Source organism: Hippocampus comes, unplaced genomic scaffold (assembly GCF_001891065.2).
Source record: "Hippocampus comes isolate QL1 unplaced genomic scaffold, H_comes_QL1_v1.1 scaffold122, whole genome shotgun sequence".
In the NCBI taxonomy this organism is placed as follows: Eukaryota; Metazoa; Chordata; class Actinopteri; order Syngnathiformes; family Syngnathidae; genus Hippocampus; species Hippocampus comes.
This window is the reverse complement of record NW_017842059.1, coordinates 5,345,155-5,356,431: the sequence shown is the minus strand read 5'-3', so window position 1 is coordinate 5,356,431 and position 11,277 is coordinate 5,345,155. Positions and strand designations below refer to the sequence as shown.

The window sequence follows — 11,277 nt, the reverse complement described above, 5'->3', positions numbered from 1 at the left end:
TCCGGCCCGCGGGCCGTATGTTTGACACCTCTGGTCTAGAGCATGGGTGTCAAACTCATTTTTGTCACGGGCCAGATTTTAGTAAGTTTCCCTTGGAGTGCCGTTATGACTGAAACCATATAAAAAGTCAAGAATAACGGTTTATTCACCTATTGTTTAAGATACTGTAATGAGGGGTTTGATAACAAGAAAATGCTTACAGTATCACTATTATTTATTACAAATGAGAATTAGAAATTTTGGTAGCGATTTAGGAAACAACATGAAGTTGACATCTTTGATTTGCTTTCGCGGGCCACATAAAATGATGTGACAGGCCATATCTGGCCCCCGGGCCTTGAGTTTGACACCTGTGGTCTCGAGGAAATAAACAATTGGATGAACCAAAACAAAATTGAGGTACAGTAATTATTTTTGGCAATAAAGAACATATGATTTGTCATAGAAAACACCTGGAGTCACTATCTATCGAAACCAAAGACCAAGTCCAAAATCTTGGCATGCTGATCGACTCGACCTGACTTTCAGAAATCATATTCAATCAAGCGTTAAAACAGCCTTTTGCCAGCTGCAAAACATATCCAGACTGAAGGTTTTCATGTTTAAAGCAGACTAGGAGAAATGTATTCAAGCTTTGGATTGATAAATCTTGAGATTTCCTCTCAGATATATGCATTCTTTAACAGGTAAATGAACAAATGGTGTTTGCTGCAGCTGAGTAAATAAACTCCCTGCTTCACTATTGGAGCAAATATAGTGATGCAGTTAATTAATCAAAGTTGGTACCATGAACATGTGTGTGTCTCTCCAGAGAGGGAAACCAGGCATTCCGGGAGACCATGGCAGTATTGGAGAACCATCCATGTGTCAGAGGGCTGTCCTTTACATCATTCCTCATTCTTCCTTTTCAGAGGATTACAAGACTCAAGTTGCTTGTTCAAGTGAGTATACCGACTCGACTTATAGTCACCATGATGGTTTTGAAGTCTTTGAAATGTATCATTGGTCCTTTTTTGTTCACCGGCTTCTCTCACACAGAATATCCTGAAAAATGCTGAAGAACACTCTGAGAGGGAAGCAAATGCCATTAAAGCTCATCAGCGGCTGGAGCAGGTAAGTTAAAAACCTCAGCAATGAACCCAAAGGCATTGAGTGAGTGGTTGCATAATGACATTACTGTAATTAACGGACTATTTATTCATAAGACCCCCAAAACATCGCACGTTAATATAACTTAAACAACTTCCAAATATCAAGGGACATGATAAAAGGTTATTAGACATAAACGTATTAGAGTATTTAACTTTTCATTATTTTATTACGCTTACGTGACAATGCTAGCAAACATAATTTGGAGTAAAAGTAAGGGAAATAATCAGACAGAAAACTCACAATCATGATTATCTCTAACAATCACACAAAGTGCATTTTTTTTCTGTCAGACTAAGACCGTTGACTAACATATTAACATTTTTTTAATTGATCTGGAATATTTCCTGTATGTGTGTCTCTCCTACAGATTGTGAAAGAGTGTAACGAGGGTGTGCGAAAAATGAGTCGCACAGAGGAGCTAATCAGCATTGAAAAGACTTTAGAGTTTAAATCCAAGGTAAGGAACTGCACCATCAGTTTGGCATTTTAACCGCACAACTGCACATGGGCCTCGGAAGTGGGGCTTGCTCGGAGGAGTAGATCACTCTCCAATGGATCCAAGCTCAGCTGAGTTTCTGTGATGCAGGCCTGCTATGCAGAAGCATGTACTGTATAGAGTAAACCTTGCTTTCTTCCTTTGTAGTCTGTGCCCATCATCTCCCACTCCCGCTGGTTGCTCAAGAAGGGTGAGGTGCAACTCATGGCCGGACCAAAGAGCACCAGGACATTGCGAAGCCGTAAACTTTACCAGCCCGTCTTCTTGTTTCTGTTTAACAACCTGCTGCTGATCACCAAGCGTAGCTCGAGGTAAGCATCCTTTAAATCATTCTCACTTGAAATGTAATCAGTCAGTCTCGGTCCTGTACACAATGGCAATGTCTTTGCAGCGGGGACAAGTTTCAGGTTCTTGACTCCTGCACACGGGCTATGCTGAGGACTGAAGATTTAGAGGACCAGGGCCAGATGCTAGCCTATGTCTTTAATCTTAAATTGCTGGAAAACCAAGAGGACCGGCCGGTCAGCTACATGCTCAAGACCTCAAGCATGTAAGTTTGGGAATCACATTTTGGAAAGTTAACCCACTATACTAAAAATGACAGACACGGAAATAGGCAGGTAACAAAATATTCGCATAATTGTGTCATTTCTCACTTGATGGGTAGGCAGGCACTGTAAACACACAAACATTTTCAAAACAACGAATACCTACAATGAGGGTCTGAGACATTTTTAGGTCGGCAGCAGTTATGAGATGCAGCTCATTCAATGACGGTAATCGCTTACGTTGTCCATTGGCAAACGGGCAAAGGGTAGTGACAATCTCAGGTCATGCATGGATCATGCTTCCTTTTCCACACTGTGATGTCTGGGCGGAGCTCCGTGGTGGCCGGGAATGGTCATGGCCACTTTCTGGACAACCCATGGCCACCGCACATCAAGATATTTTTTGCCTCTGACTTTTTCACATGAATGCAATATTCTTTCATCCTTTGATACTCTGCTACAATTCATTTCCTTTAACTGAATATTTGAATTAATTTACAATTGTTGTGAACATAAACTCCAAAGGGAAACATTTGAATCTTGCAGTTACAATAAACCACAAATAGTTTTTTTTACGCCATAGCAAGCAAACAACATGGCTGAGAAGTCATTGTTTTTCATACCATCCACAGTCATGGTTTCATGAAGCAAAATGCACACAAAAACCAATCTTGCATAATACAAACAGGAAGAAACTTTAGTAAAAAGCAACATTTAGAGTTTTGAAGAATTGAGAGAGTTGTATCGTTGTGCCTTTTACATATGATTAAAAACTCAAAAAAGACCTAGGTACATAATGTTGAGTTGGTACCACTGTGAGAGCAGGAATCGATTGGCACCTGTATGCAGGTCTGACTGGCTTTTAAACTTTAGTTAATTACAGATGGTTTGCAGGCGTGAGTGAGTGCCCTTCAAAGAATGCCCCTCCCAGCCTGAAGCACAAAAGTAACCACAACAAGCAAAATGCAACAGGAACTAGGCCCGCCAAAATAAAGCCCATGTACAAAAACCCACAAGACAAATGCTCAACAATGACTTGTCATTTTCAGAAGGAGGACACATGCGCGCGCTGATGTCCACCTCTAAGTGATATGTTGCCACCCTGGCCACCCTACTGAAAAATTTCGGTTCACGCCCCTGGGAGATGTCTCCATAATGCACCGTCAAGCATCACGCGCCCCATTTAAAGTTAATGAGAGGAGTTGCTTGGATTGGTGGCTGTGTTCACACCTACAATGGCAACACCTGGCCTCTGTGCAGATTTAGAATTTGCATCAAGCTGGGCTTGCGGCAATCCTGAAAAAAGAGCCATTTGACTTTAATATCATAATATTGTTTGACTTTGACTTGACTTTAACTTGATAAATACTGTTTTATAAGATTACAATCTGATGCCCTGACTAACTACCTATTTGGCCTTGTCAAGATTATGGGTTCTGTTTTTGTGCCAGAGGTGTGGTGCATATCAGCACATGGGCGGCCTCGTTTAGGTTTTTGTATTTTCACAAGCCAGTGCAGTGTGGGTGCATTTTAAAAAGGGCGTTGTGCGCCATTGTGGGCATGAACACAACCGACTTGTTTCACTGCCGATCGAAGCAACTCCTCTCTCCCCTTTAAATGCCAAGTGCAAGCCGGATGTCGCACAGACAATCCTTAAAATGGCGGAAGAAGACACGGATTTGCTTGAGTTTTGTGGCAGGTTGACACGTGCAAAGCACCTCTTTAAGGAGCTGCAAGCAGACCTCCACAGGCGGATGATGCAAAGTTGCTCAGGGAGAGCACGGATCTGTTCAGTGGTCACTTTGACACCGCTTTCCTCTTGGATCATACGCGTCCGTGTGTGACCCCACCTGCACCTCATGCTGCCTTCCATAGACGTGCCAGTAGGAAGATTTTTAACAATATATAATAAACATGACAAGAATAACTTGGAGACTGCCTTACACCCTAATTGTCTGTGTCTGAGGAGCTCAGAATCTGTCTGCCTGCACCTCTATCAAATTCCCCTAAACCACGTTACACTCCCTGCACCAAAACTTAGACCAGCGGGTGCAGAGTTTAGCCAAATGCATGTCATAGGAATCACCCCGGGTACAACGGAACACCCAGCAAGGCACAGAGAGGTGAACCATATTCCCAAACAAGCGCATTGAGGCTTGCGTTGGCATGAAAATCAAGATACGCCAATGTTTATGCTCCAGCGCACCTGCGCTGTGTATGAATATGGAGCCCTATGAGTGTACTGCATTGTCATAATTTTCTAAAGTTTGTTTCGAAAAAAATGTGAATTTGTTATCACAATCACAATGTAATTCCTGGACTCAGAAAGTTTGAGTATATCGAACATACTACTGTCAACCATGTTAATATATTATTATATAACATTTATTTTTCAGTCATTAATTTCTCTTCATACAGTCTAGATGAGGATTTTTTTTCCCTAAGTTTTTACTAGCTCGGATAAGGGTACACCTCCTCTACAACCACACTGAGGACAAGAACAGTTCCAATAAATCATTAAATGCCCCAAATCAATATGACATTCCAGCCCATGGTTTCATTTTTGACCACTACTGTAGCTGTCGAGTAGATGTCATGAAACTAAGTAACGAGTGCTGGTGCTAATCAATGGAATCTTGTGGACAGGAGTGATAAGCTTCGATGGATCTGTGCGCTGACTCCAAACCCGCGCACCCGTTTCATGTCGACCAGCGCACACCAATCAGGTGAGATTTCGAATGACATAATCACTTAATATGCTAATATGATCCGATTAATGCTGTCGTTTCTGGTGTGAATTTAGACTCTTTGCAAGTGCAGTGTATTCAGTCCTACTCCTCCCAGGAGCCCGATGAACTCTCCATTGAGATGGCCGACGTTTTGAATCTCTTGGAGAGAACAGATGACGGTGCGTGACCCTACATCACCGTCGCAGCTGTTCAGTGTTCCGATTAGTCAACATGCATCGTTTTTGGGTTGCAGGCTGGATGATGGGGGAAAGGCTCCACGACGGTGAAAGAGGATGGTTCCCAAGTCGATTAGTGGAGGAGATCCAGAGTCAGGAGGTGCGAGCTCAGAACCTGAGAGAAGCATTCAAAGTTCATCACGCTCAAGAGGGAGCCGGAGCCCTGCAAAGTGGAGCAAGGATTGGCTCAAGAGGGGGGAGACCCACGCCAAAAGTCTCGAACCTCTTCAGTTTGTGGAATGATCCCATGGGAAGGAAATAAATCAGAGCGCCTGAAGAAGATGCATGTGCAAAAGCACATGCATCTTGTGCATGTGAAAAGCACAGCATGCATCGAGTCTTCGGTCGATCTTGAACTATGGGCAGATGACTTTTAAGCTTCACTGTCTTGCTGTCAGTCGCCTCTTTTACACCGAGATCGCATAAAATTGACGCATCAGAGCCATAACAGAAGAGCAGGCATTTATCCACCTTTGCTTTTTATGCAGAAACCATTCAAGGTGAGGCACTGCCGCGAGTGTGTACAGTTTCATACAGCCAAAGGCTTCCCACAATCAAATCATTAGATGACATCGGCGCCAGCATTTGATGTCAAGTGAAGAGTTAGACACCAACAGGTGCTTCCAACACAACAGGGAGGAAGCAGCAAGGTAGTTAGCACCTATGCTACACATTAAATTATAAATATAGATAAGTATTGTTATAAAACAGTATATATGTATATTAGGGGTGTTCATTGACGATGCATTTTAAACTGGAATGATTTGATCCAGTTAGAAGTACAGCTCCCTTTGAGAGGATGACGCAATGAGTTTTATTATTTTACAATATAAATGAACTTCAGCAATACTGTAAATGTGGACCTCAAAGACATCGATCTCCAATGAAAAGCATTTCAATATATTGAAGTGGAACAATTCGAAGCGCTCACATTTTTTAAAATTAAAACCAATTTTCTGCTTCAAATCATATATTTGTTACAGCGCTAGCATGTACACAGTGTATATTATATTTATATGGCATGGCGGTGGTGCGGAGGTTGGCTGGGTTTCACTAGCTTAAAACTAGACTTGACATGATCAGGATTTTTGGGGCCAATCACTGATCACAAGATGAAGCAATATTCCAGTAAATAACTTGTGTATTTACTTCATATACTTGTGTAATGTTTACGGAGTATTAACAAAAGTATTCTCGAGCATGTGTGGCTATTTTCAACAATCTTTTCCTTCCCCCAAGGAATAGAAGTGGTGGTGGGGGAGGGGGGTGGAATATGAATCGTCTCTTCGTTAAAAAATGAGCAGAATTTATAGTGAGAATACAGCTGCTTTCAAAACATGCTAGACCTAAAATTACAGCTATCGAATGTAGTCATGAAAACTAGTTGCCGAACTCTGCACACTGTGCAAGAGTTCGATTGTGTTTGGCTGCAACGCTCGGTTTGTAGCGGGCCTTACACACAGGCTTCTGTTGTGGCTCTGATACTACCTTCCAAATATAGAATTGTCAAGATGACATTGTCCCCCGTCCTTCCATCTCGGTGCCTTTTATACTCTGAAAACTAAGGTCTTCTACAGGCAGTGTAAAAGGGGCTCGTGATTCCAGACCAGTCAAAACAACTCAAGCAATGTTGCATGGCTCATGAATGTGCAATCAAGGTTTTTTTTCTTTGTTGTTGTTTTGTGCCCAGTGCACTTAATGTGGTGTGTAATTAATGAAGAATCTACGTTTGATAAAGAACCTGTTTGAGGGTGCAATGGCCGATACCCCCAAATTTTGTTGCCATTAATTTATTGTGAAGATACTGTAAACATCCTTCAGATGCATGGGCAGGGTTTAACTATTTGATTGTGTTCATTCATTTCATTTTAAAAATGCATAGTAAATGTTATGAAAAGCACCAATGATTACCCGAGTGTCTGTCTATGACTGCTGAAAAGAGTGAGTCTGCAAAATTTTGGTTCAATGACTCCCTGACCACAATTTGGTTCGTCTCCCCATAAATTCCTTGTGGGATGAAAATATACAAAATTTATGACCTAAAACATTTGTATGCGGAAAAAGACACATAAATATCCAGACGATAGATTCATGTTTAATTAAATTTAGGCTGTAAATTTGTATAATTTAATGTGAAGTGTGGAACAGCATGGTTGTAAAGCCTGTATGTTTCTATTCATGTACATAACTGACAACATTCAAATGAAAATGAGAACGTAATTGATCATTTGTTTCTTTAATATACGTATCGCTATATGATTGTTGATAAAAAAAAAAAAAAAAAGGAGAAAAAACACAATCTTCAGAGATTTGCTCATTGTGATTTCTTCGAGTGTTGTGTTGCTCTAAACACAAACTGGAATTGATAAAGAAGAAAGCTAAGGAGGAGGTAATAACATCCTTACGATTCTTTTGTTTCTGATTTATATTTTCTGTATATTGCTTGCTCTCGATTCTCATTCAGTGTCGCTTTGTGATTGAAGTGAGTGGGACAGACATGGTCAGTTCTACACCCTGGACTGGTTTCCAGTCAATCACAGGGCACACAGACTAAGTTCAACTCACATTGCATGCATGGAAGTCAGGTGACTCCATTTCTTAATTTATTATAGGCTCCAGCGAAGCTGCGACCCTTGTGAGGATTAGCAGTGCAAAAAAAAAAAAAAGGATGGATTAATAGACATTCCAGTTCAGTGTAAAACACAACAAATATTTTGGTAGTAAGGTGGGCCCCCGCATATTGTGATTCCGCACCCGCGGATTCACCTAATCGTGGATTTCACCCCGAATCCCCACAAGATTTTAAAAAATCAATTGTGTGTGTGTGTGTGTGTGTGTGTGTGTGTGTTTTGGGGTGGAGCCAACATTCATCAGGGAAAATGCATATTGGACATATATCAGTAGTTACATTTGTTATGGATTTATTTTTTTCCTAATACATACGCTAAAATGTACTTTTTGAGAAAATTGATTGGAGCAATAACACCATGCAAAGTTATCTATTGTAGATCAGCTGCCAGTTTTTTTTAGAGGTGCACTGTACCAAATCCTTTACTGTGGTCCTCATGCACTATAAAAACAGTTGGGTCCCAAAGAAAAAAAAAAGTATCAAAAAATGAACTGAGCCTCAATTTACAAATCAACTCAAAAACATGGTAGAAGGTTAGTCCATTTGATTGATTTTAGAACCAACTGTTTTAAAGGTGACGGGAGAATAATTATGATATTTTTCACATTTAGTTCTTTGCATCACAGGTTTAATCTGGTAACATTCATATGGAGATGACACTACCCCAGAGCTAGGAGATGCTAGCCTTGTCAGAAATCTGTGTAGCCTCGTTTAAGCCCCTCCATCATTTTATTTTAGATTCTAAAATACAGGAGTCAAACTCGATGCCTGGGGGCCCGATCCAGCCCGCGTCACCATTTTATGTGGCCCGGTAAGGCAAATCATGTATGTTGTCTTCATGATTCTTCCACTTTTAACAACAGAGATGTGAGATATTGCAAGTATTTTTGTTAGCCATCCCTCCTTTAAAATTAATTTAAAAATTGTTGAACAAACAATTACGAAGTATTTACAAGCTTCTGATTTCAAAACTAGTCATTCATCAATTTGTTGTGATTTTAGAAGACAATCATACATTTATATTACAGGTGTCAAAATCAAAATATTTGTACTTTTTTTTTTGAGTATCTTAAATATATTTGAACATTTTTTTTCAGTTCCCATATGCATCGGTTAAGCACCTCTTTTGACCCAGTGGGGAAAAACTCCTGGAGTCGTACCTTCATATATACTCTTTTATTTTAACTGATTAATAAAGGTTCTAAATAAAAGTATTTGTTTATGGGCAGTAGCTTTGCTGCTCATCATTTAAATTGGTGCTTGTCACACACGGTATGTCAAACATTCCATTACATATTAGATAGGACGCTGACACCTGTTTATTAGGGAATTTTTACTGCATTGAAGACATGCCTATGCCTGAACAATTTGTATCATGTAAAACACAGAAATAGTCTGTGTACTTTGACTAAGAGCCAATTTTTTTACTGTGTTACTGCAAAGAGCCACATCATACACATGGGCAGACATAAACATCACCAAATCCCTTCCTCACACACACACACACACACACACACACACACACACACACACACACACACACACACACACACACACACACACACGCACACATGCACACACACGTACACGCACTTGGGGTTGGCCACCCCTGGGTTACTGGGTGCATGAAAGGGTTAATAAAACATCAAGTGTGACACATTAATCTACACTAGTAGAATGTGGTGAATAATTTGAAACATTCCATTGGAGTAGTCAGATCATTGTTTATTAGATTCTCAATTATTTAATATTGATTGTGCAGTCGAGCTTAAAAAATAATAAAAAAAAAAAGAATGAAAACAGAAAAGACCAGTTTGAGTAAAAAAAAAAAGTCTTCATAACAAATACAATATTTTTGTCGTTGTTCATCGTGCTCCTTTTAACATGCAGTCCAGATGCAAGTTTTCCACATTGATCATGAAAGTTAGCACCAAACATGATTGCATGTTGTCCTGGTATAACTGGATGTCATGCGGGCACAAAAAATAAAAGGACACTCATTTATCTTAAATACTCAGATGTTAGTCCATAAAAGCAATCAAGACAATAGTATAAAAAACCCGAAATGGATGTTGTATTTTGATTGAAAGGATTTTTAGATCGCATTTTGTAAGTAGAATATAAAATTTGAGAATACTAAATTAATTTACAGCTATAGAAAACAGTCCATCTAGCGTAAGGGATTATTTGATTCCTACAGTCATTTGAGCTCAAATATGTTTCGAAACAGACTGAAATATTATTGTGTAAATTGTATTTGTCATGGGGAGGCTTGACTTGTATCCCCCGAGTGAGTGGAAACGAGCACTGTGCATACCTAGCATGATGTTAAATATCTCTTTGTGCTCTGTTCGGGGGACTCTTATTAAACTAAAAATGTGTTTGAAAACAGAAGAATAATCCTGCTGGTGTATTGAGGTAATACAAGTTCATCCAACAGAGTTGAGTATTTCAGGAAGTATTTCAGCAGCGATGTGTGCAGTTTGAAAATGAAAACAAAAAACAAAAAAAGTCAACGTAAGAGAGGTTATTTCAGGTTATGAGAGTAATGGCCTGGTCTGGAATGGCAACAGTACAAACCTTCTGTAAAGCAAGCTACCGCTCGGCCTTTATCTTATAGCGGAGAACAAGGTAGGTGGCCAGTCGCAGGATGAGAAAGAAAACGCCCAGGACGATGAAGTCAATATAGAGCTTAGCATCTTCTACGTCCAACAGCTGAAGAACCTCCTCGGGCTGTTGGAAGCGACATGCTTTCCCGGGACACTCCAGCTCGGAACGATTCATCCCATAGATGGACAGAATTACTCCTTCAAAACCATACCTGCAGGGATGTATAAACACATGAAACATCTTCTGGGTAAACTCATTGCTAAATTTTGTTCACTACTTATTCATTCTCAGTCCAAAGTCGTAGAGGTCAGGGTTTTTTGTCATCCACACAAAGAAGTCCTTTATTGATTGATTTATTTTTTGGGGATCATAGTGGCCATTCATTTATATGGTATGGAAATGGTACACGAAACAATTTCTCACTATAATTAGGAAAATTTCATTCATTCATTCATTTTCCGATTTTTGTGGGGGGTGCTGGAGCCTATCCCAGCTGTCTTCGGGCAGTAGGCAGGGAACACCCTGAACCGGTTGCCAGCCAATCACAGGGCACACAGAGACGAACCACCTATCGCGCTCACACTCACACCTACGGACAATTTTGAAAGTTCAATCAGCCTGCCATCAGTGTTGTGTCCAAGGACCGGCAACCCGAGGCCAAGGCCAAGGCCAAGGACTTGCCTCCGAGGCCAAGGCCAAAGCCAAGGTCTTGGAAAATTTTCTCAAGTCCAAGGCCAAGGCCAAGGACTTGAGAAATTTTCCGAGGCCAAGGCCAAGGACCAAGGACTTGCTTCCGAGGCCAAGGCCAAGGACCAAGGACTGATTTTGAAACTGAGGCCTAGCCGAGGACATGTATAAATCAATGCTATCATACCAC

At 40.6% G+C, this 11,277-nt stretch overlaps 2 protein-coding genes across 2 annotated transcripts in view; one reads left to right on the top strand and one right to left on the bottom strand.

The window, feature by feature from the left end:
- ngef (neuronal guanine nucleotide exchange factor) overlaps positions 1–7,071 on the top strand; it is a 23,610-nt gene extending 16,539 nt beyond the window's left edge. Inside the window, exons 8-16 of the mRNA XM_019861414.1 lie at positions 812–941; positions 1,039–1,113; positions 1,520–1,609; positions 1,796–1,959; positions 2,040–2,198; positions 4,843–4,922; positions 5,000–5,104; positions 5,179–5,456; positions 5,492–7,071. Of these exons, the coding sequence (XP_019716973.1) occupies positions 812–941; positions 1,039–1,113; positions 1,520–1,609; positions 1,796–1,959; positions 2,040–2,198; positions 4,843–4,922; positions 5,000–5,104; positions 5,179–5,423 (1,048 nt within the window). The 3' untranslated portion in view covers positions 5,424–5,456; positions 5,492–7,071. The remainder of the gene's footprint in view (positions 1–811; positions 942–1,038; positions 1,114–1,519; positions 1,610–1,795; positions 1,960–2,039; positions 2,199–4,842; positions 4,923–4,999; positions 5,105–5,178; positions 5,457–5,491) is intronic.
- Positions 7,072–9,448: 2,377 nt separating this feature from the next.
- LOC109510814 (ATP-binding cassette sub-family G member 4-like) overlaps positions 9,449–11,277 on the bottom strand; it is a 26,515-nt gene continuing 24,686 nt past the window's right edge. Inside the window, exon 15 of the mRNA XM_019861415.1 lies at positions 9,449–10,611. Within this exon, the coding sequence (XP_019716974.1) occupies positions 10,386–10,611 (226 nt within the window). The 3' untranslated portion in view covers positions 9,449–10,385. The remainder of the gene's footprint in view (positions 10,612–11,277) is intronic.